The sequence below is a fragment of the Phyllobates terribilis genome, unplaced genomic scaffold (assembly GCF_046119375.1).
Source record: "Phyllobates terribilis strain yellow unplaced genomic scaffold, ASM4611937v1 Scaffold_4__5_contigs__length_816908805, whole genome shotgun sequence".
NCBI lineage: Eukaryota > Metazoa > Chordata > Amphibia > Anura > Dendrobatidae > Phyllobates > Phyllobates terribilis.
The window spans coordinates 799,876,905-799,904,894 of record NW_027362764.1 but is presented as its reverse complement, the minus strand read 5'-3'; the positions used below and the strand labels follow the sequence as shown (position 1 = coordinate 799,904,894).

General features: G+C 58.2%; 1 protein-coding gene across 30 annotated transcripts in view; it reads left to right on the top strand.

Moving 5' to 3' along the window:
- The window catches only part of SCRIB (scribble planar cell polarity protein), a 185,625-nt gene that overhangs the window by 4,886 nt on the left and 152,749 nt on the right, over nucleotides 1-27,990 (top strand). For all 30 annotated transcript variants that reach the window (XR_012320202.1, XR_012320197.1, XR_012320195.1 and 27 more), the window contains exons 2-15: nucleotides 13,653-13,770; nucleotides 14,349-14,427; nucleotides 19,383-19,472; nucleotides 19,578-19,634; nucleotides 21,413-21,476; nucleotides 21,558-21,632; nucleotides 22,426-22,570; nucleotides 22,638-22,756; nucleotides 22,877-23,076; nucleotides 23,422-23,588; nucleotides 23,703-23,833; nucleotides 23,916-24,035; nucleotides 24,131-24,292; nucleotides 24,568-24,891. Coding sequence is in view for 20 of the 30 variants with exons in the window: in XM_073680016.1 (XP_073536117.1) it covers nucleotides 13,653-13,770; nucleotides 14,349-14,427; nucleotides 19,383-19,472; nucleotides 19,578-19,634; nucleotides 21,413-21,476; nucleotides 21,558-21,632; nucleotides 22,426-22,570; nucleotides 22,638-22,756; nucleotides 22,877-23,076; nucleotides 23,422-23,588; nucleotides 23,703-23,833; nucleotides 23,916-24,035; nucleotides 24,131-24,292; nucleotides 24,568-24,891 (1,851 nt within the window). In the remaining 10 variants the exon portion in view is untranslated. The remainder of the gene's footprint in view (nucleotides 1-13,652; nucleotides 13,771-14,348; nucleotides 14,428-19,382; nucleotides 19,473-19,577; nucleotides 19,635-21,412; nucleotides 21,477-21,557; nucleotides 21,633-22,425; nucleotides 22,571-22,637; nucleotides 22,757-22,876; nucleotides 23,077-23,421; nucleotides 23,589-23,702; nucleotides 23,834-23,915; nucleotides 24,036-24,130; nucleotides 24,293-24,567; nucleotides 24,892-27,990) is intronic.

Here is a 27,990-nt window from a genome sequence, read left to right as displayed (position 1 = left end):
CCGGGGGGAGGCTGAAGAGAGGCCGGGGAGAGGGGAGGCTGAGGAGAGGAGAAGAGAGGCCGGAGAGAGGGGAGGCTGAGGCTAGGAGCATTAGGGTTTGGGGGTGAATAGGGGGCTGGTATCTGGCTGGGGGCACAGTGTGGAGTTCTGCTCCTGAGGTGCCCAGATGGCTGCTGTGTGATTGGCGATGATGGACTGGCCGCACTGATGAGAGTGTCTGCTGCCCGCTGTGATGTCTGTTCTACCCCCGGGTCTGCGGCTGGCTCTGCCCTGGTAATTGCAATGATTAATGGGGAGATGCTCCTGCCCCGTCACTGGTCGGACAGGCCCGGGCGCTGCCACCGCCGGTGTGATCTCTGGTGTCTGCTTGTAAGAACTTCCATGAGATATTTGTCATTCCTGACTGATGCAAAAGCTCTGCCCACAACACTGCTGCCCTGCTGTGTCCCCTGAGAGGGTCCGTCCTGCCCACAACACTGCTGCCCTGCTGTGCCCCCTGAGAGGGTCCGTCCTGCCCACAACACTGCTGCCCTGCTGTGCCCCCTGAAAGGGTCCGTCCTGCCCACAACACTGCTGCCCTGCTGTGCCCCCTTAGAGGGTTTGTCCTGCCCACAACACTGCTGCCCTGCTGTGCCTCCTGAGAGGGTCCGTCCTGCCCACAACACTGCTGCCCTGCTGTGTCCCCTGAGAGGGTCCGTCCTGCCCACAACACTGCTGCCCTGCTGTGCCCCCTGAAAGGGTCCGTCCTGCCCACAACACTGCTGCCCTGCTGTGCCCCCTGAGAGGGTCCGTCCTGCCCACAACACTGCTGCCCTGCTGTGCCCCCTGAGAGGGTCCGTCCTGCCCACAGCACTGCTGCCCTGCTGTGCCCCCTGAGAGGGTCCGTCCTGCCCACAGCACTGCTGCCCTGCTGTGCCCCCTGAGAGGGTCCGTCCTGCCCACAGCACTGCTGCCCTGCTGTGCCCCCTGAGAGGGTCCGTCCTGCCCACAGCACTGCTGCCCTGCTGTGCCCCCTGAGAGGGTCCGTCCTGCCCACAGCACTGCTGCCCTGCTGTGCCCCCTGAGAGGGTCCGTCCTGCCCACAACACTGTTGTCCTGCTGTGCCCCCTGAGAGGGTCCGTCCTGCCCACAACACTGCTGTCCTGCTGTGCCCCCTGAGAGGATCCGTCCTGCCCACAACACTGCTGTCCTGGTATTCCCCCATGAGAGGGTCCGTCCTGCCCACAACACTGCTGCCCTGCTGTGCCCCCTGAGAGGGTCCGTCCTGCCCACAACACTGCTGTCCTGCTGTGCCCCCTGAGAGGGTCCGTCCTGCCCACAACACTGCTGTCCTGCTGTGGGCAAGACGGACCCTCAGGGGGCACAACACTGCTGCTGTGCCTCCTGAGAGGGTCCGTCCTGCCCTCAACACTGCTGTCCTGCTGTGCCCCGTCCTGCCCACAACACTGCTGTCCTGCTGTTCACCCTGAGAGGGTCCGTCCTGCCCACAACACTGCTGCCCTGCTGTGCCTCCTGAGAGGGTCCGTCCTGCCCACAACACTGCTGTTCACCCTGAGAGGGTCCGTCCTGCCCACAACACTGCTGTCCTGTGTGCCCCCTGAGAGGGTCCGTCCTGCCCACAACACTGCTGCTTCTCCTTAGAGGGTCCGTCCTGCCAGCAACACTGCTTCCCTGCTATGTCCCCTGAGAGTGTCCATCCTGCTCGCAACACTGCTGCCCTGCTGTGCGCCCTGAGAGGGTCCGTCCTGCCCACCGCCCTGCTGTGCCCCCTGAGAGGGTCCGTCCTGCCCACCACCCTTTTGCCCTGCTCTGCTCCCTGAGAGGGTCCGTCCTGCCCACAACACTGCTGCCTTGCTGTGCCTCCTGAGAGGGTCCATCCTGCCCACAACACTGCTGCCCTGCTGTGCCTCCTGAGAGGGTCCGTCCTGCCTACCACACTGCTGCCCTGCTGTGCCCCCTGAGAGGGTCCGTCCTGCCCTGCTGTGCCCCGAGAGGGTCCATCCTGCCCACAACACTGCTGCCCTGCTGTGCCTCCTGAGAGGGTCCGTCCTGCCCACCACACTGCTGCCCTGCTGTGCCTCCTGAGAGGGTCTGTCCAGCCCACAACACTGCTGCCCTGCTGTGCCCCCCCGAGAGGGTCTGTCTTGCCCCCTTTGATGACGCAGCTGGCATGTGTGGGCTCAGGGTATCCTGTTTGCTTTCAGGGTGGTGTTGGGTGAGCAGCCTTCCCTCCTCTGTGTGGCATCTACCTCGTGCCCGCTTGTCTGGCTGGTGCTGAGACTCACGGAGGACGATGGCGGCTTCACCCTGTATGATAACAGACGGGTCGGTTGTACGGGATGAACTTGTTCTCCGGTGCCCTCTGTGGGGCGTGACCGGGGGTTGGGTTCTAGGTATCTGGGTGTGATGGGCGACATGGTGTAGTAGTTGTCTTGTTGGCAGCGGATCCTGGTGACGTCTCACAAGTGGCCTTTGTTCTACGAGCTTGGCTATTAACCCCTGACTACCTAGTCTGCATGTCAGTGACTGATCGCGGAGGTGAGTTCTGCACTAACGATAGGTGGCACAGCAATCCTGCCGCACTGACAGTAGGTGGCGCCCCCTATATCCTGTGGCCTGATGACAGGTGGCGCTCGATTTCCTGCAGCCTGACGATACGTGGCGCTCTCCTCCCTGACAGTAGGTGGCGCTCTCCTCCCTGACAGTAGGTGGCGCTCTCCTCCCTGACGGTGGGTGGCGCTCTCCTCCCTGACGGTAGGTGGCGCTCTCCTCCCTGACGGTAGGTGGCGCTCTCCTCCCTGACGGTGGGTGGCGCTCTCCTCCCTGACGGTGGGTGGCGCTCTCCTCCCTGACGGTAGGTGGCGCTCTCCTCCCTGACGGTGGGTGGCGCTCTCCTCCCTGACGGTGGGTGGCGCTCTCGTCCCTGACGGTGGGTGGCGCTCTCGTCCCTGACGGTGGGTGGCGCTCTCGTCCCTGACGGTGGGTGGCGCTCTCGTCCCTGACGGTGGGTGGCGCTCTCGTCCCTGACGGTGGGTGGCGCTCTCGTCCCTGACGGTGGGTGGCGCTCTCGTCCCTGACGGTGGGTGGCGCTCTCGTCCCTGACGGTGGGTGGCGCTCTCGTCCCTGACGGTGGGTGGCGCCCTCGGCCCTGCGGCCATCGTCATGTCTTCTATGTGATGATCGGCCATTTCTTGTTATCAGCTGATTTTGCTGCAGATTTTGTGTTGTGTTTGCTGTTGCCCCCCTTTGTCTGTAGGCGCTTGGTTGTGTCCCTGTGACAGCGGCTGTAGCGTCAGGCGGTTTGTTTTTGGATGTGACTCCAGGGAATGGGAAGGAAACATCCGGAATTGTGGAATGAGGAAGAGGCCGATCTGCATTCTTGGAATTCACCTCCTGCCTCCTCCATCCTGCGCAGACCCCACACTACCGCTCTGCGAGACCACCGGCCTCTACTGGCACAACCTCCTCACGCTATTACTCCCTGTTATCAGCCATTACTGGGGGAGGAGACTGTAGGACAGGAGACTACAATCTATTACTCCCTGTTATCAGCCATTACTGGGGGAGGTGACTGTAGGACAGGAGACTACAATCTATTACTCCCTGTTATCAGCCATTACTGGGGGAGGTGACTATAGGACAGGAGACTACAATCTATTACTCCCTGTTATCAGCCATTACTGGGGGAGGAGACTGTAGGACAGGAGACTACAATCTATTACTCCCTGTTATCAGCCATTACTGGTGGATGTGACTGTAGGACAGGTGGGCACAGTCATCCCGTCGTTCTCTCTGTGGTTACGGTCAGTTGTGCTGTAGTGAGCGGCACAGTTGTGGGGTTGCGGTGGGCGTGCGGTGCTGTAGTGAGCGGCACAGTTGTGGGGTTGCGGTGGGCGTGCTTTGCTGTGGTGAGCGGCACAGGTGCGGGGTAGCGGTGGGCGTGCGGTGCTGTAGTGTGCGGCACAGTTGCTGGGTTGCGGTGGGCGTGCGGTGCTGTAGTGAGCGGCACAGTTGCGGGGTTGCGGTGGGCGTGCGGTGCTGTAGTGAGCGGCACAGTTGCAGGGTTGCGGTGGGCGTGCAGTGCTGTAGTGAGCGGCACAGTTGCAGGGTTGCGGTGGGCGTGCAGTGCTGTAGTGAGCGGCACAGTTGCGGGGTTGCGGTTGGCGTGCGGTGCTGTAGTGAGTGGCACAGGTGCGGGGTTGCGGTGGGCGTGCGGTGCTGTAGTGAGTGGCACAGGTGCGCGGTTGCGGTGGGCGTGCGGTGCTGTAGTGTGCAGCACAGTTGTGGGGTTGCGGTGGGCGTGCGGTGCTGTAGTGAGCGGCACAGTTGCGGGGTTGCGGTGGGCGTGCGGTGCTGTAGTGTGCGGCACGGTTGCGGTTGGCGTGTGGTGCTGTAGTGTGCGGCACAGTTGCGGGGTTGCGGTGGGCGTGCGGTGCTGTAGTGAGCGGCACAGTTGCGGTGGGAGTTCGGTGCTGTAGTGTGCGGCACAGCTGCGGGGTTGCGGTGGGCGTGCGGTGCTGTAGTGTGCAGCACAGTTGCGGAGTTGCTGTGGGCTTGCGGCACAGTTGCGGGGTTGCGGTTGGCGTGCGGTGCTGTAGTGTGCGGTACAGTTGCGGGGTTGCGGTGGGCGTGCGGTGCTGTAGTGAGCGGCACAGTTGCAGGGTTGCGGTTGGCGTGCGGTGCTGTAGTGAGCGGCACAGTTGCGGGGTTGCGGTTGGCGTGCGGTGCTGTAGTGTGCAGCACAGTTGCGGGGTTGCGGTTGGCGTGCGGTGCTGTAGTGTGCAGGCAGCACAGTTGCGGGGTTGCAGTGGGCGTGCGGTGCTGTAGTGTGCAGCACAGTTGCGGTGGGCGTGCGGTGCTGTAGTGAGCGGCACAGTTGCAGGGTTGCGGTGGGCGTGCGGTGCTGTAGTGAGCGGCACAGTTGCGGGGTTGCGGTGGGCGTGCGGTGCTGTAGTGAGCGGCACAGTTGCGGGGTTGCGGTGGGCGTGCGGTGCTGTAGTGAGCGGCACAGTTGCTTGGTTGCGGTGGGCGTGCGGTGCTGTAGTGTGCAGCACAGTTGTGGGCGTGCGGTGCTGTAGTGAGCGGCACAGTTGCGGGGTTGCGGTTGGCGTGTTGTGCTGTAGTGTACGGCACAGTTGCGGTGTTGCGGTGGGCGTGCGGTGCTGTAGTGTGCGGCACAGTTGCGGGGTTGCGGTGGGCGTGCGGTGCTGTAGTGAGCGGCACAGTTGTGGGCGTGCGGTGCTGTAGTGAGCGGCACAGTTGTGGGCGTGCGGTGCTGTAGTGTGCAGCACAGTTGCGGTGGGCGTGCGGTGCTGTAGTGAGCGGCACAGTTGCGGTGGGCGTGCGGTGCTGTAGTGAGCGGCACAGTTGCGGGGTTGCGGTGGGCGTGCGGTGCTGTAGTGAGCGGCACAGTTGCGGGGTTGCGGTGGGCGTGCGGTGCTGTAGTGAGCGGCACAGTTGCGGGGTTGCGGTGGGCGTGCGGTGCTGTAGTGAGCGGCACAGTTGCGGGGTTGCGGTGAGCGTGCGGTGCTGTAGTGAGTGGCACAGTTGCGGGGTTGCGGTGGGCGTGCGGTGCTGTAGTGAGCGGCACAGTTGCGGGGTTGCGGTGGGCATGCGGTGCTGTAGTGAGCGGCACAGTTGCGGGGTTGCGGTGGGCGTGCGGTGCTCTAGTGTGCGGCGCAGTTGTGTTCTTTGCTTCTCTGCGTCCGGCGGTGAATATCTGGAGATAGGAGCCCCCTCGGCCTGTGCCCCTTTTCTGGTGCCTGGCGGCTGCACAGGTGCGCTCACCATAGTGACCACCTGGGTGGCTGCAGCACAGAGGTGTTACAGCTGAGGGCTTGTGACTTTGTGTCAGTCCAGTAACTTATTGCTGTCAGGGTGGGTGTTTCAGCCGATAAGAAGGGTCCTATTCACTGACAGCAAGCAGGGAGGTGGAAAATGGAAGCAAATGAAGCTGTTGAAGGCTTCATTGTACTGTGATTATGGGGGCTGTCGGGGACCCCGTTATGTATATAGGGGGTCTTTAGCTACAAACTAGTGTCCTATAACATTGCCATCAGCGTGGCCCCTGATTACGGGCCCCAACCTGCTGAGAACGGAGCCTGGTGGTTCGGAGTCACATGACCGGTCAGCCAATCAGCGGCTCTGGACGAGGTCATGTGATACAAGGTCTGTGAGGACTCAAGCTTCTGTCACGTGACCCTGATCAGAGCTGCTGAATGGCTGAGCGGGATCTTGTGATGTCATGTGACTCCTCCCACACAGATAGGATGTGAGCGTCACCAGGAGGGACAGAGATCTGCTGCTGCCCCTGTCTGTGGCGCTGTGATAGCGCCCCCTGTGGTGCCGGATGGCGAGGATGATGCTCAGCATTACTGCTATTGATATTCCTGGTAGCAGTGTGACCGGAGGTGTAAAGATGCCTGGACGTACGGTGAGGACCGGAAATAATTGGACAGTGACTGAAGTTTTTGCTTTTTAACTTTTTTTTACAAGATCATCAGGCTGAAAAAGAAGAAGAAATCCGTCAGCGAGAGCAGAAATGTGAGCAGCGACCAGATGTGTGAGCTGTGAACCCAGAGAGGCCTGGACGTCCCCGGAAGACACCAGTGGTGGATGATCGCACAATCCCTCCCATGGTGAACAACATCCCCCCAAGTGAAGACTCTGCAGGAAGTCGGTGTCTAAGTCCACCATAAAGAGAAGACGTCATAAGAGCAAATACCGAGGGGTCACCACAAGGTGCAAACCACTAATCAGCTGGAAAATGGAAAGGCCGGATTAGACTTTACCAAAAACATCTAAAGAAGCCGCCAGGGCTGGAAAAGCAAAACCAAGATCAACCTGCACCAGAATGATGGAAGGAGAAAGTCTGGAGACGGCTTGGAGCGGCTCCTGATCCTCGGCACATCCCATGTAACACATGGTGGAGGCGGTGTGATGGCGCGGGCATGCATGGCTGCCAACGGGGCAGGGTCACCAGTGGTTACTGATGATGATGAGACTGAAGACAGAAGCCGCCGGATAAATCCTGTGTGTACAGGGCGAGACTGTCTGCTCAGATTCACCCAAATCCAGCAAGGATGATTGGAGGCTTCAGAGGACAGACGGACAATGACCCAAAACATCCTGAGAAAGCAAAGACGGGGAATACTCTGCAATGGCCAAATCCTCACCAGATCTCAGCCCATCGAGCCGTATTTCACCGGCTGAAGGCAAAGGGTAGAAAGAGCCACAAACAAGTGACAACTGAAGTCACTGCAGGAAAGGCGGCAAAGCCTCACACCGGAGGAGGCCAGCGATTGTGACGTCCATGGCCTCCAGACTTCAGGCCGTCATTGCTGCACAACCTCACACAGGAGGACACCAGCCATGGCCTCCAGACTTCAGGCCATCATTGCTGCAAAGCCTCACACCGGAGGAGGCCAGCGATGGTGACGTCCATGGCCTCCAGACTTCAGGCCGTCATTGCTGCACAACCTCACACAGGAGGACACCAGCCATCGCCTCCAGACTTCAGGCCATCATTGCTGCAAAGCCTCACACCGGAGGAGGCCAGCGATGGTGACGTCCATGGCCTTCAGACTTCAGGCCGTCATTGCTGCAAAGCCTCACACCGGAGGAGGCCAGCGATGGTGACATCCGTGGCCTCCAGACTTCAGGCCATCATTGCTGCAAAGCCTCACACCGGAGGAGACCAGCGATGGTGACGGCCATGGCCTCCAGACTTCAGGCCATCATTGCTGCGAAGCCTCACACCGGAGGAGGCCAGCGATGGTGACGTCCATGGCCTTCAGACTTCAGGCCGTCATTGCTGCAAAGCCTCACACCAGAGGAGGCCAGCGATGGTGACATCCGTGGCCTCCAGACTTCAGGCCGTCATTGCTGCAAAGCCTCACACCGGAGGAGACCAGCGATGGTGACGACCATGGCCTTCAGACTTCAGGCCGTCATTGCTGCAAAGCCTCACACCGGAGGAGGCCAGCGATGGTGACGTCCATGGCCTTCAGACTTCAGGCCATCATTGCTGCAAAGCCTCACACCGGAGGAGGCCAGCGATGGTGACGTCCATGGCCTTCAAACTTCAGGCCGTCATTGCTGCAAAGCCTCACACCGGAGGAGACCAGCGATGGTGACGACCATGGCCTTCAAACTTCAGGCCGTCATTGCTGCAAAGCCTCACACCGGAGGAGACCAGCGATGGTGACGACCATGGCCTTCAGACTTCAGGCCGTCATTGCTGCAAAGCCTCACACCGAAGGAGGCCAGCGATGGTGACGTCCATGGCCTTCAGACTTCAGGCCGTCATTGCTGCAAAGCCTCACACCGGAGGAGGCCAGCGATGGTGACGTCCATGGCCTTCAGACTTCAGGCCGTCATTGCTGCAAAGCCTCACACCGGAGGAGACCAGCGATGGTGACGTCCATGGCCTTCAGACTTCAGGCCGTCATTGCTGCAAAGCCTCACACCGGAGGAGACCAGCGATGGTGACTGCCATGGCCTCCAGACTTCAGGCCGTCATTGCTGCAAAGCCTCTCACTGCAGGAGACGGGCGATGGTGACAGCCATGACCTCCAGACTTCAGGCCGTCATTCCTGCAAAGCCTCAAACCGGAGGAGACCAGCGATAGTGATGACCATGGCCACTGGACTTCAGGGTGTCATTGCTGCAAAGCCACACACCATAGGACACCAGCAATGGTGGCAGACAGTATCCTCCATATCTCCAGCCTGTGGGGTCAAGGAGAAGAGAAAACCTCCAGGCCCCACAATGTTCTGCCAAAACCTCCATCACGTCGGCCAGAAGCAGAAAACATGTTCTGTCTGATGAGAGCGAGAGGGCACGCTGCAGCCATAATCCCAGAAGGTGTAAAGCTGGCACCGGTCATCACCAGAAGATCACCATCCTCACAGTGAGGCATGGTGGGGGCAGCATTAGGCTCTGGGGCTGGTTTTCAGCAGCTGGATCTGGAGCTTTAGCCAAGGGGGAGGGGATTATGGACAGAAGAAATATCAGAAAATTTTACATCAGAACCTTCTGGCCTCTGCTGAAAAGCTGAAGATGAGGAATTTCACCTTTCAGCAGACAATGACCCTAAACTACCTCCAAATCACCAGGAGAAGATGGAAGTTCTGGAACGGCCAAGCCCAGACCTGAACCCAAGGGACAATCTGTGGTGACCTGAAGAGGGCGCTGTACACAGGAACTGTCCCCGCAATCTGACAGATGTGGAGCTGCTGCAAGGAGGAGCGGGCAAAGATCGCCAATTCTAGATGTGCCGCGCTGATAGACCCCGACCCAAAAACACTGAACGCTGCCAGAAACTCACAGGGACTGCAACAAAGTATTAGTGTAAGGACGTGCAGATTTATGCAACATCATTATTATACGGCTTTATTTCTCTTTTTTTCATCTAAAAATATTTCACTTTGTTTCTCAATGGATTTTGGCGGCGTTAAAGAGGAAACTTTTCTGAAATGATTCTTTTTGGTTGGATTATTTAATTGATATAAACCTGGGATTTTATCAGGGGCGTGTAGACTTTTACATCCACTATATACCCCGGCTCTTGTCTGTCCGTGTTTTTCTCCTGCACTCTGATTCCTTCCTGCTTCCTTCCGCTGTTTTGGGAAGTGGATGTTTCCTGTCTGCTGTGCTGCCGCCTCGTTACATCCCCTCCTCCTCCGTCCCTGCGCTCTGAGCACAAGAGCTGACAATCTGCAGTGTATGCAGTAGACTCCTTGGCGCACACCGCTGTGTACACTTCTCTAGCAGTGATCCTGTATCAGCCTGCCGTGCATCCAGTGTAGACGGTGCTCCCTGGACTGATACATTGTAACAAACCAGCAGAGATGTGTGGTGCTCACAAAGCATTGACAACACTGGATGCAGTTGTAACGATCCCTCAGCTGTGAGCAGGATGAGCGGTCTGCCTTCACTGATGGCAAGCAGAGATCTTGATAAGAGGAGTTATAGCAAAGTCTATGGAAACTTGTAGAATTTTTCTTTTTTGCAGTTTTTTTCTGTAAACTGGAGACCCCCTTTATCGCCAGAGATCGGGAGATGAGCGTGGTACTGGCCGCTGCGTGTCGCTCTGATCTGGGGTCTCTGCGGTGCGGCGGGTGTTGGGCAGGTGACGCCATCATTGCGTGGGGCTTAATCAGCGGCGCCCGCCCTGATGACCTGACACCGCTGCTCTGTTGTCACAGTGCGGGGGTGGGGTGGCGGCCAGCACCGCTCATTACTGTTGTCCTCTACACCTCGTAAGATTAGACTGTGAGCTCTGGTGTCTGGGATGATGGGAGCAGTGATACACTGTGATATCCGGAGGTCAGGGATGATGGGAGCAGTCATACATTGTGAGCCCCTGGTGTCTGGGATGATGGGAGCAGTCATACATTGAGCCCCTGGTGTCTGGGATGATGGGAGCAGTGATACATTGTGAGCCCCTGGTGTCTGGGATGATGGGAGCAGTGATACATTGTGAGCCCCTGGTGTCTGGGATGATGGGAGCAGTGATACCTTGTGAGCCCCTGGTGTCTGGGATGATGGGAGCAGTGATACCTTGTGAGCCCCTGGTGTCTGGGATGATGGGAGCAGTGATACCTTGTGAGCCCCTGGTGTCTGGGATGATGGGAGCAGTGATACCTTGTGAGCCCCTGGTGTCTGGGATGATGGGAGCAGTGATACCTTGTGAGCCCCTGGTGTCTGGGATGATGGGAGCAGTGATACCTTGTGAGCCCCTGGTGTCTGGGATGTTGGGAGCAGTGATACCTTGTGAGCCCCTGGTGTCTGGGATGATGGGAGCAGTGATACCTTGTGAGCCCCTGGTGTCTGGGATGATGGGAGCAGTGATACATTGTGAGCCCCTGGCGTCTGGGATGATGGGAGCAGTGATACATTGTGAGCCCCTGGTGTCTGGGATGATGGGAGCAGTGATACCTTGTGAGCCCCTGGTGTCTGGGATGATGGGAGCAGTGATACCTTGTGAGCCCCTGGTGTCTGGGATGATGGGAGCAGTGATACCTTGTGAGCCCCTGGTGTCTGGGATGATGGGAGCAGTGATACCTTGTGAGCCCCTGGTGTCTGGGATGATGGGAGCAGTGATACCTTGTGAGCCCCTGGTGTCTGGGATGATGGGAGCAGTGATACCTTGTGAGCCCCTGGTGTCTGGGATGATGGGAGCAGTGATACCTTGTGAGCCCCTGGTGTCTGGGATGATGGGAGCAGTGATACATTGTGAGCCCCTGGCGTCTGGGATGATGGGAGCAGTGATACATTGTGAGCCACTGGCGTCTGGGATGATGGGAGCAGTGATACATTGTGAGCCCCTGGTGTCTGGGATGATGGGAGCAGTGATACATTGTGAACCCCTGGTGTCTGGGATGATGGGAGCAGTGATGCATTGTGAGCCCCTGGCGTCTTGGATGATGGGAGCAGTGATACCTTGTGAGCCCCTGGCGTCTTGGATGATGGGAGCAGTGATACCTTGTGAGCCCCTGGTGTCTGGGATGATGGGAGCAGTGATACCTTGTGAGCCCCTGGTGTCTGGGATGATGGGAGCAGTGATACATTGTGAGCCCCTGGCGTCTTGGATGATGGGAGCAGTGATACCTTGTGAGCCCCTGGCGTCTGGGATGATGGGAGCAGTGATACCTTGTGAGCCCCTGGCGTCTGGGATGATGGGAGCAGTGATACCTTGTGAGCCCCTGGCGTCTGGGATGATGGGAGCAGTGATACATATTGAGCTCTGGGGTTAGGGATGATGGGAGCAGTGATACCTTGTGAGCCCCTGGCGTCTGGGATGATGGGAGCAGTGATGCATTGTGAGCCCCTGGTGTCTGGGATGATGGGAGCAGTGATACCTTGTGAGCCCCTGGTGTCTGGGATGATGGGAGCAGTGATACATTGTGAACCCCTGGCGTCTGGGATGATGGGAGCAGTGATGCATTGTGAGCCCCTGGCGTCTGGGATGATGGGAGCAGTGATACCTTGTGAGCCCCTGGCGTCTGGGATGATGGGAGCAGTGATACCTTGTGAGCCCCTGGCGTCTGGGATGATGGGAGTAGTGATACCTTGTGAGCCCCTGGCGTCTGGGATGATGGGAGCAGTGATACCTTGTGAGCCCCTGGCGTCTGGGATGATGGGAGCAGTGATACATATTGAGCCACTGGTGTCTGGGATGATGGGAGCAGTGATACATATTGAGCCCCTGGCGTCTGGGATGATGGGAGCAGTGATACATTGTGAGCTCCTGGCGTCTGGAATGATGGGAGCAGTGATGCATTGTGAGCCCCTGGCGTCTGGGATGATGGGAGCAGTGATACCTTGTGAGCCCCTGGCGTCTGGGATGATGGGAGCAGTGATGCATTGTGAGCCCCTGGTGTCTGGGATGATGGGAGCAGTGATACCTTGTGAGCCCCTGGCGTCTGGGATGATGGGAGCAGTGATACCTTGTGAGCCCCTGGTGTCTGGGATGTTGGGAGCAGTGATACATTGTGAGCCCCTGGTGTCTGGGATGATGGGAGCAGTGATACATATTGAGCCCCTGGTGTCTGGGATGATGGGAGCAGTGATACATTGTGAGCCCCTGGTGTCTGGGATGATGGGAGCAGTGATACATTGTGAGCCCCTGGTGTCTGGGATGATGGGAGCAGTGATACATATTGAGCCCCTGGTGTCTGGGATGATGGGAGCAGTGATACATTGTGAGCCCCTGGTGTCTGGGATGATGGGAGCAGTGATACATATTGAGCCCCTGGTGTCTGGGATGATGGGAGCAGTGATACCTTGTGAGCCCCTGGTGTCTGGGATGATGGGAGCAGTGATACATTGTGAGCCCCTGGTGTCTGGGATGATGGGAGCAGTGATACATTGTGAGCCCCTGGTGTCTGGGATGATGGGAGCAGTGATACATATTGAGCCCCTGGTGTCTGGGATGATGGGAGCAGTGATACATTGTGAGCCCCTGGTGTCTGGGATGATGGGAGCAGTGATACATTGTGAGCCCCTGGTGTCTGGGATGATGGGAGCAGTGATACATTGTGAGCCCCTGGTGTCTGGGATGATGGGAGCAGTGATACATATTGAGCCCCTGGTGTCTGGGATGATGGGAGCAGTGATACATTGTGAGCCCCTGGTGTCTGGGATGATGGGAGCAGTGATACATATTGAGCCCCTGGTGTCTGGGATGATGGGAGCAGTGATACCTTGTGAGCCCCTGGTGTCTGGGATGATGGGAGCAGTGATACATTGTGAGCCCCTGGTGTCTGGGATGATGGGAGCAGTGATACATTGTGAGCCCCTGGTGTCTGGGATGATGGGAGCAGTGATACATATTGAGCCCCTGGTGTCTGGGATGATGGGAGCAGTGATACATTGTGAGCCCCTGGTGTCTGGGATGATGGGAGCAGTGATACATTGTGAGCCCCTGGTGTCTGGGATGATGGGAGCAGTGATACATTGTGAGCCCCTGGTGTCTGGGATGATGGGAGCAGTGATACATATTGAGCTCTGGGGTTAGGGATATGGTGATACATTGTGTGATAGGGAGATGAGAAGGAGTGTCTCCTTTGTGGGAGTTGTAGTGCTCTCGGTGACTTGCTCTGCTGGCGGTGACCGCAGCTTCTGGCCGTGTGTTTTTTCTTTTTCAGCCTTTCTTCCGGTTGCTGAATCTGAGGAAGCTCGGACTGAGCGACAATGAGATCCAGCGGCTGCCCCCGGAGGTGGCCAACTTCATGCAGCTGGTGGAGCTGGACATCTCCCGTAATGGTGGGTCCACTGGCGGGGGGTGGGCCCTCCGGTCCCTGGGGGGTGTGGGGAGGTGGGCCCTCCGGTCCCTGGGGGGTGTGGGGAGGTGGGCCCTCCGGTCCCTGGGGGGTGTGGGGAGGTGGGCCCTCCGGTCCCTGGGGGGTGTGGGGAGGTGGGCCCTCCGGTCCCTGGGGGGTGTGGGGAGGTGGGCCCTCTGGTCCCTGGGGGGTGTGGGGAGGGGTGGGCCCTCCGGTCCCTGGGGGGTGTGGGGAGGGGTGGGCCCTCCTGTCCCTGGGGGGTGTGGGGAGGGGTGGGCCCTCCGGTCCCTGGGGGGTGTGGGGAGGGGTGGGTCCTCCGGTCCCTGGGGGGTGTGGGGAGGGGTGTGGGGAGGGGTGGGCCCTCCGGTCCGTGGGGAGTGTGGGGAGGGGTGTGGGGAGGGGTGGGCCCTCCGGTCCCTGGGGGGTGTGGGGAGGGGTGGGCCCTCCGGTCCCTGGGGGGTGTGGGGAGGGGTGGGCCCTCCGGTCCCTGGGGGGTGTGGGGAGGGGTGGGTGGGCCCTCTCTTCTGTCTTGGATTCAGTTTTTTTTTTCTTTTTTTTCAGACATTCCTGAAATTCCTGAAAGCATCAAGTTCTGCAAATCTTTGGAGATCGCAGATTTCAGTGGGAACCCCCTGTCCAGGTAATAATCGTGGTGGGAGGGGGTGATAAAGGGGCCCGACCATTGGCCTCAGCGAGGGATGTGACGCAGCACTGCACAGTGGAAAGCCATTGCTGCCCTGGTTCTGCCCCCACAGCTGAGGGTTTGTTACCCTGTGTCTCTGCCCTTGTTCTGCTCGCACAGCTGAGGGTTTGTTACCCTGTGTCTCTGCCCTTGTTCTGCTCGCACAGCTGAGGGTTTGTTACCCTGTGTCTCTGCCCTTGTTCTGCTCGCACAGCTGAGGGTTTGTTACCCTGTGTCTCTGCCCTTGTTCTGCTCACACAGCTGAGGGTTTGTTACCCTGTGTCTCTGCCCTTGTTCTGCTCGCACAGCTGAGGGTTTGTTACCCTGTGTCTCTGCCCTTGTTCTGCTCGCACAGCTGAGGGTTTGTTACCCTGTCTCTCTGCCCTTGTTCTGCTCACACAGCTGAGGGTTTGTTACCCTGTGTCTCTGCCCTGGTTCTGCTCGCACAGCTGAGGGTTTGTTACCCTGTGTCTCTGCCCTTGTTCTGCTCACACAGCTGAGGGTTTGTTACCCTGTGTCTCTGCCCTGGTTCTGCTCGCACAGCTGAGGGTTTGTTACCCTGTGTCTCTGCCCTGGTTCTGCTGGCACAGCTGAGGGTTTGTTACCCTGTGTCTCTGCCCTTGTTCTGCTCGCACAGCTGAGGGTTTGTTACCCTGTGTCTCTGCCCTTGTTCTGCTCACACAGCTGAGGATTTGTTACCCTGTGTCTCTGCCCTGGTTCTGCTCGCACAGCTGAGGGTTTGTTACCCTGTGTCTCTGCCCTGGTTCTGCTCACACAGCTGAGGGTTTGTTACCCTGTGTCTCTGCCCTGGTTCTGCTCACACAGCTGAGGGTTTGTTACCCTGTGTCTCTGCCCTTGTTCTGCTCGCACAGCTGAGGGTTTGTTACCCTGTGTCTCTGCCCTTGTTCTGCTCGCACAGCTGAGGGTTTGTTACCCTGTGTCTCTGCCCTTGTTCTGCTCGCACAGCTGAGGGTTTGTTACCCTGTGTCTCTGCCCTTGTTCTGCTCACACAGCTGAAGGTTTGTTACCCTGTGTCTCTGCCCTGGTTCTGCTGGCACAGCTGAGGGTTTGTTACCCTGTGTCTCTGCCCTTGTTCTGCTCACACAGCTGAGGGTTTGTTACCCTGTGTCTCTGCCCTTGTTCTGCTCACACAGCTGAGGGTTTGTTAACCTGTGTCTCTGCCCTGGTTCTGCCGGCACAGCTGAGGGTTTGTTACCCTGTGTCTCTGCCCTGGTTCTGCTCGCACAGCTGAGGGTTTGTTACCCTGTGTCTCTGCCCTTGTTCTGCTCGCACAGCTGAGGGTTTGTTACCCTGTGTCTCTGCCCTGGTTCTGCTGGCACAGCTGAGGGTTTGTTACCCTGTCTCTCTGCCCTGGTTCTGCTCGCACAGCTGAGGGTTTGTTACCCTGTGTCTCTGCCCTTGTTCTGCTCGTACAGCTGAGGGTTTGTTACCCTGTGTCTCTGCCCTGGTTCTGCCCCCACAGCTGAGGGTTTGTTACCCTGTGTCTCTGCCCTGGTTCTGCTGGCACAGCTGAGGGTTTGTTACCCTGTGTCTCTGCCCTGGTTCTGCTGGCACAGCTGAGGGTTTGTTACCCTGTGTCTCTGCCCTTGTTCTGCTCGCACAGCTGAGGGTTTGTTACCCTGTGTCTCTGCCCTGGTTCTGCCCCCACAGCTGAGGGTTTGTTACCCTGTGTCTCTGCCCTTGTTCTGCTCGCACAGCTGAGGGTTTGTTACCCTGTGTCTCTGCCCTTGTCCTGCTCGCACAGCTGAGGGTTTGTTACCCTGTGTCTCTGCCCTTGTTCTGCTCGCACAGCTGAGGGTTTGTTACCCTGTGTCTCTGCCCTGGTTCTGCTCGCACAGCTGAGGGTTTGTTACCCTGTGTCTCTGCCCTGGTTCTGCTGGCACAGCTGAGGGTTTGTTACCCTGTGTCTCTGCCCTGGTTCTGCTCGCACAGCTGAGGGTTTGTTACCCTGTGTCTCTGCCCTGGTTCTGCTCGCACAGCTGAGGGTTTGTTACCCTGTGTCTCTGCCCTGGTTCTGCTCGCACAGCTGAGGGTTTGTTACCCTGTGTCTCTGCCCTTGTTCTGCTCGCACAGCTGAGAGTTTGTTACCCTGTGTCTCTGCCCTTGTTCTGCCCCCACAGCTGAGGGTTTGTTACCCTGTGTCTCTGTCCTTGTTCTGCTCACACAGCTGAGGATTTGTTACCCTGTGTCTCTGCCCTTGTTCTGCTCACAGAGCTGAGGGTTTGTTACCCTGTGTCTCTGCCCTGGTTCTGCTGGCACAGCTGAGGGTTTGTTACCCTGTGTCTCTGCCCTGGTTCTGCTGGCACAGCTGAGGGTTTGTTACCCTGTGTCTCTGCCCTGGTTCTGCCCCCACAGCTGAGGGTTTGTTACCCTGTGTCTCTGCCCTTGTTCTGCTCACACAGCTGAGGGTTTGTTACCCTGTGTCTCTGCCCTTGTTCTGCTCGCACAGCTGAGGGTTTGTTACCCTGTGTCTCTGCCCTTGTTCTGCTCGCACAGCTGAGGGTTTGTTACCCTGTGTCTCTGCCCTTGTTCTGCTCGCACAGCTGAGGGTTTGTTACCCTGTGTCTCTGTCCTTGTTCTGCTCGCACAGCTGGGGGTTTGTTACCCTGTGTCTCTGCCCTGGTTCTGCTCGCACAGCTGAGGGTTTGTTACCCTGTGTCTCTGTCCTTGTTCTGCTGGCACAGCTGAGGGTTTGTTACCCTGTGTCTCTGCCCTGGTTCTGCTCGCACAGCTGAGGGTTTGTTACCCTGTGTCTCTGCCCTTGTTCTGCTCGCACAGCTGAGGGTTTGTTACCCTGTGTCTCTGCCCTTGTTCTGCTCGCACAGCTGAGGGTTTGTTACCCTGTGTCTCTGCCCTGGTTCTGCCCCCACAGCTGAGGGTTTGTTACCCTGTGTCTCTGTCCTTGTTCTGCTCACACAGCTGAGGGTTTGTTACCCTGTGTCTCTGCCCTTGTTCTGCTCGCACAGCTGAGGGTTTGTTACCCTGTGTCTCTGCCCTGGTTCTGCTCACACAGCTGAGGGTTTGTTACCCTGTGTCTCTGCCCTGGTTCTGCTCACACAGCTGAGGGTTTGTTACCCTGTGTCTCTGCCCTTGTTCTGCTCGCACAGCTGAGGGTTTGTTACCCTGTGTCTCTGCCCTGGTTCTGCTCACACAGCTGAGGGTTTGTTACCCTGTGTCTCTGCCCTGGTTCTGCTCACACAGCTGAGGGTTTGTTACCCTGTGTCTCTGCCCTTGTTCTGCTCGCACAGCTGAGGGTTTGTTACCCTGTGTCTCTGTCCTTGATCTGCTCACACAGCTGAGGATTTGTTACCCTGTGTCTCTGCCCTGGTTCTGCTCACAGAGCTGAGGGTTTGTTACCCTGTGTCTCTGCCCTTGTTCTGCTCACAGAGCTGAGGGTTTGTTACCCTGTGTCTCTGCCCTTGTTCTGCTCACAGAGCTGAGGGTTTGTTACCCTGTGTCTCTGCCCTGGTTCTGCTCGCACAGCTGAGGGTTTGTTACCCTGTGTCTCTGCCCTTGTTCTGCTCGCACAGCTGAGGGTTTGTTACCCTGTGTCTCTGCCCTTGTTCTGCTCGCACAGCTGAGGGTTTGTTACCCTGTGTCTCTGCCCTGGTTCTGCTCACACAGCTGAGGGTTTGTTACCCTGTGTCTCTGCCCTTGTTCTGCTCGCACAGCTGAGGGTTTGTTACCCTGTGTCTCTGCCCTTGTTCTGCTCGCACAGCTGAGGGTTTGTTACCCTGTGTCTCTGCCCTGGTTCTGCTCACACAGCTGAGGGTTTGTTACCCTGTGTCTCTGCCCTGGTTCTGCTCACACAGCTGAGGGTTTGTTACCCTGTGTCTCTGCCCTTGTTCTGCTCGCACAGCTGAGGGTTTGTTACCCTGTGTCTCTGTCCTTGATCTGCTCGCACAGCTGAGGGTTTGTTACCCTGTGTCTCTGTCCTTGATCTGCTCACACAGCTGAGGATTTGTTACCCTGTGTCTCTGTCCTTGATCTGCTCGCACAGCTGAGGGTTTGTTACCCTGTGTCTCTGTCCTTGATCTGCTCGCACAGCTGAGGGTTTGTTACCCTGTGTCTCTGTCCTTGATCTGCTCACACAGCTGAGGGTTTGTTACCCTGTGTCTCTGCCCTTGTTCTGCTCGCACAGCTGAGGGTTTGTTACCCTGTGTCTCTGTCCTTGATCTGCTCACACAGCTGAGGATTTGTTACCCTGTGTCTCTGCCCTGGTTCTGCTCACAGAGCTGAGGGTTTGTTACCCTGTGTCTCTGCCCTTGTTCTGCTCACAGAGCTGAGGGTTTGTTACCCTGTGTCTCTGCCCTTGTTCTGCTCACAGAGCTGAGGGTTTGTTACCCTGTGTCTCTGCCCTGGTTCTGCTCGCACAGCTGAGGGTTTGTTACCCTGTGTCTCTGCAGACCATGCTCTGTGAGCTGAACGCAGCAGCAGACGTCTCCTGTCCCGGTCTCCGGTCTGATGAGCGATAACTGTGCTGATACATTGGAACCAACCCCCAGCTGTGTGATTAGGGCTGCAGGCGTCTAGTTACAGACTGTAAGAGAAACGTCCCCATTCAGTGACGGTGAGAAGAGGCACAAGATCCATCACGAGACCCCCTTATTAAGTGTGTTGAGAGACCCCCTGACCCGTGGCTGGTGTGTGGGCATAGAGACCCTCCGCATGTACATTGCGCACCTCCCTGAGCCATGCTGGATATATTTGACTATCGCCACCATGTGGTCAGTGTGGTGTACTGCAGGAATAATGAGCAGAAGGCAGAGGGGACCCCCTTCTCTTGTGCCGGCACCTTGCGGCCCCCTGATCTGCATTGTGGTCTACGTTCAGTCTGAGGGTCTTCGGGTGCCTGCAGATGTAATTGATGTTGGTTTTGCACTCTCCTGCAGGCTGCCCGATGGATTTACCCAGCTCCGCAGCCTGGCGCACCTGGCACTGAATGACGTGTCCCTGCAGTCGCTGCCCAATGATATCGGCAAGTGAGTGCTCCGGCCGCTCTCCCGGCCTCGTACACCCCATATTTTTGGATTTTGCTGCCGAGTTCACGTTCGTGTCCATTTCATGGAATTATTCTTTGTTTTTAGTTTGGCGAACTTAGTGACTTTGGAATTGCGAGAAAACCTCCTGAAATCTGTGCCTACGTGAGTATACACCGGGGGGGTCCTGATATTGTGAGCTGTGCCCCCATGACTCCCTCAGGGCACACATGCTCCTGTATACTATGCGGACCACCCATCCGAGCTGCGTGCCGCCGGGTCAGCGTCTGCCGGTGCTCATCGAGGTCAGAGCATTGCTGGCAGAAATCGCCCCAGTGCCCGTGCCACGTGAGCCAGTCTCTGCTCTTCTAGATAGTGGATTTAGAAGTCTACACGCCCCTTATAAAAGTCCAGGTTTGTGTCACGTAGAAGAATCATTTCAGAACTTTCTCCCCCATTAATGTCGCCATAATCTGCACAAATCCAGTGAGAAAGAGTCTGAAATCTCCTCGGGTGGAAAAAGAGAAATAAAGCCGTATAATAATGCGGTTGCATAAATCTGCACGCCCTTACACTGATACTTTGTTGCAGTCCCTGTGTATTTCTGGCAGCGTTCAGTCTTTCTGGGTCGGGGTCTATCAGCGCGGGTCATCTAGAATTGGCGATCTTTGCCCGCTCCTCCTTGCAGCAGCTCCACATCTGTCAGATTGCGGAGGGCAGCTCCTGTGTACAGCGCCCTCTTCAGGTCACCACAGATTGCCCCTTAGGTTCAGGTCTGGGCTCGGCCATTCCAGAACTTCCATCTTCTCCTCATGAAGCGATTCTTTTTGTGATTTGGAGAACGCTTAGGGTCACTGTCTGCTGAACGGTGAAATTCCTCCTCATTTTCAGCAGAGGCCGGAAGGGTCTGATGTAAAATTGTCTATTTGTTCTGTCTACAATCCCCTCCTCCTTGGCTAAAGTTCCAGCTGTTGAAAACCAGCCCTGGGGCAAAAATGCTGCCCCCACCATGCCTCACTGTGAGGATGGTGATCTTCTGGTGATGACTGGTGTCGGCTTTACACCTTCTGGGATTATGGCCGCAGAGTTCCCCCTCGTTCTCATTAGACAGAACACGTTTCCTGCTTCTGGCCGACGTGATGGAGGTTTTGGTAGAACATTGAGGGGCCTGGAGGTTTTATATGTAAGAAAAAGCTTTGGTCTTCTCCCCTCCCCCACAGGCCAAAGATATGAGGAATACAGGAGATTGTGGTCACATGCAGGTCACAGCCAGGACTGGCCAGAAATCCCTGCAGCTCCTTCAATGTTGTCGTTGGCCTCCAGGGACAATTTTTTTTCTCGTCTTTTTATAAATTTTTAGGGACATCCAGTTCTCGGTAATGTCGCTGTTGTTCCTGATTTCAGCTTCTTCTCAGTGATGTCTTCACAGTGTCAATGACGGATCTGATGCCTGGGAAATGTTTTGTCCCTTCCCCTGACTGATAACTTTCCGCACTCAGATCCTTTGCTGTGTTGTCAGCTGTTTACAAACCAGAAAATGTCTGGAAAATCCTCCTAGAGCAGCGGCACTTCCTCTGGGGTTAATCAGAATCGCTGTAAGTGACGGCGGCCGAGCGATGACTACTCTGTAACATGGAGGGATGCGAGCACAACCACAGCCCTGATTATAAGAGGGTGTACTCACTTCTGCAACCATTATTGTAATTTTTATTTGTCTGTTTCCTCCCGAAAAGATTTTAATATATTGTTCCTCACTGGATTTGTACAAATTATGGGCAACATTAAAGGGGGTAGAAGTCCTGAGATGATTCCTCTTGGTCGGATTAGTTATATGACTAAAGCCTGTACATCAGTGGTGTGTAGACTTTTTTTTATCCACTGTATGTTGCTGGCCCATAGCCTGTGGCACGTGTCCCAGTTTCGGCTGTACATTTTTCTTCCAGATCTCTATCATTCCTGGTTAAGTTGGAACATTTGGACCTGGGGAGCAATGATCTGCAGGTTCTGGTAAGGTTCTGATTCATTGCTGGGTACGTGGCCGCTCATATTCCCCATGAACAAATCGTTGTCCTTGTTCTCCCTTTGTAGCCGGACACGCTCGGGGCGCTGCCCAACCTGAGGGAGTTGTGGCTGGACAGAAACCAGTTGTCTGCATTACCTCCGGTCAGTATTCCAGGGTCATGTCCATTACCGGACGGGTGGATACAGTTGTATGGTGGCTGGTGGCAGTGAAGCTGGCATAGATGGTGGTGGCTTCTCTTGTAGCACGTGTGGTAGGTTTGGAGGTGCTGGTCGCTCTTGTGGAGCCTGTAGTCTTGGCAGCGGATTTTCCTCTTGTGGCTCAGATGCTGGCAGTGGCTTCTCCTCCAGCGGCTCAGGTGGCGGTGGCGACGGCCTCTCTGCTGGCGGTGGCGACGGCCTCTCCGCATATGTGTGCTGCGTGGCGGCGGCGACGGCTGCCTCTCTGGCGGCTCAGGTGGTGGTGGCGGCGGCGGCGACGAAGGCCGCCTCTCTGGCGGCGACGAAGGCCGCCTCTCTGGCTTCTTAGGTGGCGGCGACGAAGGCCGCCTCTCTGGCGGCTCAGGTGGTGGCGGCGACGACGGCCGCCTCTCTGGCGGCTCAGGTGGTGGCGATGACGAAGGCCGCCTCTCTGGCGGTTCAGGTGGTGGCGGCAGCGGCGACGACGGCCGCTCCACATGTGTGCTGCGTGGCGGCGACGACGGCCGCCTCTCTGGCGGCTCAGGTGGCGGTGGCGACTACGGCCGCCTCTCTGGCGGATCAGGTGGTGGTGGCGGTGGCGACGACGGCTGCCTCTCTGGCGGCTCAGGTGGTGGTGGCGGTGGCGACGACGGCCGCCTCTCTGGCGGTACAGGTGGTGGCGGCAGCGGCGACGACGGCCGCTCCATATATGTGCTGCGTGGCACAGTCATTGATGCGGTTCGTGTCTGTGTTGCAGGAACTGGGGAATCTCCGGCGTTTGGTTTGTCTGGATGTGTCGGAGAATAAGTTGGAGCAGCTTCCTGCGGAGATCAGCGGCCTCATCTCCCTGACGGACCTGCTGCTCTCTCAGAACCAGCTGGGCAGTATACCGGCGGGCATCGGTCAGTGGCCTGCGAGGAGCCCTCGTCTCTCCTCTGTCCGCCGCCTCACCTCTGTTGTCCTCTGCAGGTCAGCTCAAGCAGCTCTCCATCCTGAAGATCGACCAGAACCGACTGCTGCAGATCACGGAGGCCATCGGGGACTGCGAGAACCTGAGCGAGATCATCCTGACCGAGAACCTGCTGACGGTGCGTGCCGGGGGGCCGACTACCCCACGCGCGTACACAGGCGGGGCGTCAGTAATGGGGCTTGGCTGACAACCTCACACCTGATTTACAGTCCGGTTGTCGGCTGCTTTTTCCTTCCAGCATCTCCCGAAGTCCATTGGAAACCTCACAAAATTGACCAACCTGAATGTGGATCGCAACCGGCTGTCGTCTCTGCCCGGGGAGATCGGCGGCTGCTCCAGCCTGAACATGCTGTGTCTGCGCGATAATCAGCTGAGCGCCCTCCCGCCGGAGCTCGCCAGCGCCACCGAGCTGCACGTGCTGGACGTGGCCGGCAACAGGTGCGTGGTAGACTGGGCCTCATCCACCAGAGCGACCCATGGCAACCAATCACAGCACAGCTTTCATTTCTTATTCTGCTGTGTGAAACTGAAAGCTGCACTCTGATTGGTCGCTATGGATAAAAGATCTTCATAAATGAGGCCTAAAAGTTTGTGGTGGGGGGTCATGGGAGATAGGAGGGTGGGCTGTAAGGGGTAGAGGTCACTGGATACGGGGGTGTGATTGGACATGGGCAGCTGCGGGGTGTCACTCGATTGTGGGTGGTCTTCGCATCTTCTGCACTTCTCCCTCTGTTATAAGTGGGGGGCTCCGTTTTTTCTATCCCCCTCTTGTGTCCCCCTCAGGCTGCTGAATTTGCCCTTCGCTCTGACGAACCTCAACCTGAAGGCGCTGTGGTTGGCGGAGAACCAGTCGCAGCCGATGCTCAAATTTCAGACGGAAGACGATGAGAAGACGGGATCCAAAGTGTTAACCTGCTACCTCCTGCCCCAGCAGCCGTCCCCGAGCATCGGTACAGAGACCCCCACCTGTCCATTGCCACCACCTCCCACGCGCCCGCCTCGCCGGCCGCCCTCGAGCCCGCCTCCGTCCGGCCGAGTTTTTAGCTCTGCTCTTGTGTTCGCAGAGAGTCCGGTTCTGCAGAACAGTATAGATGACAGCTGGATTGACGGGAACCTGAATCGCATCAGTGTCATTCAGTTCCAGGAGGAGCTGAAACCCGAGGAGGAGGATGATGAGGCTGCTGCAGAGCGGCGGGTAAGAGCTAGTGAGATGCTCTGCAGCCTCGGGGCCCCGTTGCTCGGCCCGTTTACTCTGGTCTTCCTCTTGGGTTTCTCAGGGTCTGCAGAGGAGAGCGACGCCGCACCCCTGCGAACTGAAGGTGATGAAGAGGGGAATCGAGGAGCGGCGCAATGAGGGCTACATTGCCAGAGCGGACACCACGTCTCCCAGCGATGAGGTGAGCCGCCCTCTGACCGTTCCTGGGGGGCTCCGCTCTTGGGGGCGCCTCCATTTGTTCATGATGCGAGTGAGATATGTGGTTTCGCGCTGTAGGATAAGCGTCTGAGTGGAGTCTCCAGTCAGAGCGGCGACTCGCAGCGCAGCGGCAGCACCGTGTCTGCCGGATACCAGGAGGACCATCCCCCGGAGCAGCACCAGCCGGAGGAAGAGGAAGACGAGACGCCGGCAGATGAGATGGAGGTGGAATACGTGGAGGTAGTGTAGATCTAGAGCAGTGTTTCTCAACTCCAGTCCTCAGGACCCCCCAACAGATCGTGTTTTCAGGATCTCCTTACTATTGCACAGGTGATGGAATTATCAAGGCACCAAAAAATGCCACAGATTCCCTCACCTCTTCAATACTAAGGAGATCCTGAAAACCTGATCTGTTGGGGGGTCCTGAGGACTGGAGTTGAGAAACACTGATCTAGAGGATGGCGCGAGGAGGCCGGGGCTTCTGCACGCTCATCGCTTTCACCTCTCCCCCGCAGCACTCCGTGCACTTTGCTGAGGAGACTTTAGTACATTGTGACGATGAAGATGATGACTTCGACGAGGACCGGGGGTCTCCAGGGAAGAAACGTCTGATCCGCAAGGACACCCCCCATTATAAGAAGCACTCTAAGATCACCAAGCTGCCCAATACTGAGGCGGTGGTGGCACTTCTCCAGGGACAGAGCCCCCTTTCCCTTGACGAGGATGGCGACCACAGAGGCTTCTTCAGGTGCTCGCAGCAAGAGAAGGACGAGGTGGAGGACTGGCCCCCAGAGGAGAGCAGGGAGGAGAGGCACCACAGCTCCCAGCAGAACGTCAAGGTACAGGGGATAGCAGGAGCCCCAGACACAACATGCCACCCCACCTGCATCACTACACCATTGCCACATAAGTCAGTGCTTTCTGCACTTTCCAAGACTTAAATCCCCCGCCCCCTGTCTATAACTGGTCCCTGAAGCCTCAGCCCACCACAAGAAAAGACGTGGAGAGGTGGTGACGCTCAGACAAGGGTCTACACCTGGCGGCGGCAGGAAATGCCCTAATCATTTACCAAGCGGTGTTTAATGGCCTGTTCACACATCAGAATACGTCATGTGCCACCGCCTGTCCCCTCCCATACTGCACCTCTCTGCTGTCGTGTACCACCGCCCGTCACCTCCCAGACCGCACCTCTCTGCTGTCGTGTACCACCACCCGTCACCTCCAGGACCGCACCTCTCTGCTGTTGTGTACCACCGCCCGTCACCTCCCAGACCGCACCTCTCTGCTGTTGTGTACCACCACCCGTCACCTCCAGGACCGCACCTCTCTGCTGTCGTGTACCACAGCCTGTCACCTCCCAGACTGCACCTCTCTGCTGTCGTGTACCACCGCCAGTCACCTGCCAGACTGCACTTCCCTGCTGTCGTGTACCACCGCCAGTCACCTGCCAGACTGCACTTCCCTGCTGTCGTGTACCACCGCCAGTCACCTGCCAGATTGCACCTCCCTGCTGTCGTGTACCACCGCCAGTCACCTCCCAGACTGCACCTCCCTGCTGTCGTGTACCACCGCCCCTCACCTCCCAGACTGCACCTCCCTGCTGTCGTGTACCACCGCCCCTCACCTCCCAGACTGCACCTCCCTGCTGTCGTGTACCACCGCCTGTCATCTCCCAGACTGCACCTCCTTGCTGTCGTGTACCACCGCCCGTCACCTGCTAGACTGCACCTCCCTGCTGTCGTGTACCACCACCCGTCACCTGCCAGACTGCACCTCCCTGCTGTCGTGTACCACCACCCGTCACCTGCCAGACTGCACCTCCCTGCTGTCGTGTACCACCACCTGTCACCTGCCAGACTGCACCTCACTGCTGTCGTGTACCACCGCCCGTCACCTGCCAGACTGCACCTCCCTGCTGTCGTCTCCCTGCTGTCGTGTACCACCGCCCGTCATCTCCTAGACTGCACCTCCCTGCTGTCGTGTACCACCGCCAGTCACCTGCCAGACCACCTCCCTGCTGTCGTGTACCACCGCCCGTCACCTGCCAGACCACCTCCCTGCTGTCGTGTACCACCGCCCGTCACCTGCCAGACTGCACCTCCCTGCTGTCGTCTCCCTGCTGTCGTGTACCACCGCCCGTCATCTCCTAGACTGCACCTCCCTGCTGTCGTGTACCACCGCCCGTCACCTGCCAGACCACCTCCCTGCTGTCGTGTACCACCGCCCGTCACCTGCCAGACTGCACCTCCCTGCTGTCGTGTACCACCGCCCGTCACCTGCCAGACTGCACTTCCCTGCTGTCGTGTACCACCGCCAGTCACCTCCCAGACTGCACCTCTCTGCTGTCGTGTACCACCGCCAGTCACCTGCCGGACTGCACCTCCCTGCTGTCGTGTACCCCTGCCTGTCACCTCCCAGACTGCACCTCTCTGCTGTTGTGTACCACCGCCTGTCACCTGCCAGACTGCACCTCCCTGCTGTCGTGTACCACCGCCCGTCACCTGCCAGACTGCACCTCCCTGCTGTCGTGTACCACCGCCCGTCACCTGCCAGACTGCACCTCCCTGCTGTCGTGTACCACCGCCCGTCACCTGCCAGACTGCACCTCCCTGCTGTCGTGTACCACCGCCCGTCACCTGCCAGACTGCACCTCCCTGCTGTCGTGTACCACCACCCGTCACCTGCCAGACTGCACCTCCCTGCTGTCGTGTACCACCGCCAGTCACCTGCCAGATTGCACCTCCCTGCTGTCGTGTACCACCGCCAGTCACCTCCCAGACTGCACCTCCCTGCTGTCGTGTACCACCGCCCCTCACCTCCCAGACTGCACCTCCCTGCTGTCGTGTACCACCGCCCCTCACCTCCCAGACTGCACCTCCCTGCTGTCGTGTACCACCGCCTGTCATCTCCCAGACTGCACCTCCTTGCTGTCGTGTACCACCGCCCGTCACCTGCTAGACTGCACCTCCCTGCTGTCGTGTACCACCACCCGTCACCTGCCAGACTGCACCTCCCTGCTGTCGTGTACCACCACCCGTCACCTGCCAGACTGCACCTCCCTGCTGTCGTGTACCACCACCTGTCACCTGCCAGACTGCACCTCACTGCTGTCGTGTACCACCGCCCGTCACCTGCCAGACTGCACCTCCCTGCTGTCGTCTCCCTGCTGTCGTGTACCACCGCCCGTCATCTCCTAGACTGCACCTCCCTGCTGTCGTGTACCACCGCCAGTCACCTGCCAGACCACCTCCCTGCTGTCGTGTACCACCGCCCGTCACCTGCCAGACCACCTCCCTGCTGTCGTGTACCACCGCCCGTCACCTGCCAGACTGCACCTCCCTGCTGTCGTCTCCCTGCTGTCGTGTACCACCGCCCGTCATCTCCTAGACTGCACCTCCCTGCTGTCGTGTACCACCGCCCGTCACCTGCCAGACCACCTCCCTGCTGTCGTGTACCACCGCCCGTCACCTGCCAGACTGCACCTCCCTGCTGTCGTGTACCACCGCCCGTCACCTGCCAGACTGCACTTCCCTGCTGTCGTGTACCACCGCCAGTCACCTCCCAGACTGCACCTCTCTGCTGTCGTGTACCACCGCCAGTCACCTGCCGGACTGCACCTCCCTGCTGTCGTGTACCCCTGCATGTCACCTCCCAGACTGCACCTCTCTGCTGTTGTGTACCACCGCCTGTCACCTGCCAGACTGCACCTCCCTGCTGTCGTGTACCACCGCCCGTCACCTGCCAGACTGCACCTCCCTGCTGTCGTGTACCACCGCCCGTCACCTGCCAGACTGCACCTCCCTGCTGTCGTGTACCACCGCCCGTCACCTGCCAGACTGCACCTCCCTGCTGTCGTGTACCACCGCCCGTCACCTGCCAGACTGCACCTCCCTGCTGTCGTGTACCACCACCCGTCACCTGCCAGACTGCACCTCCCT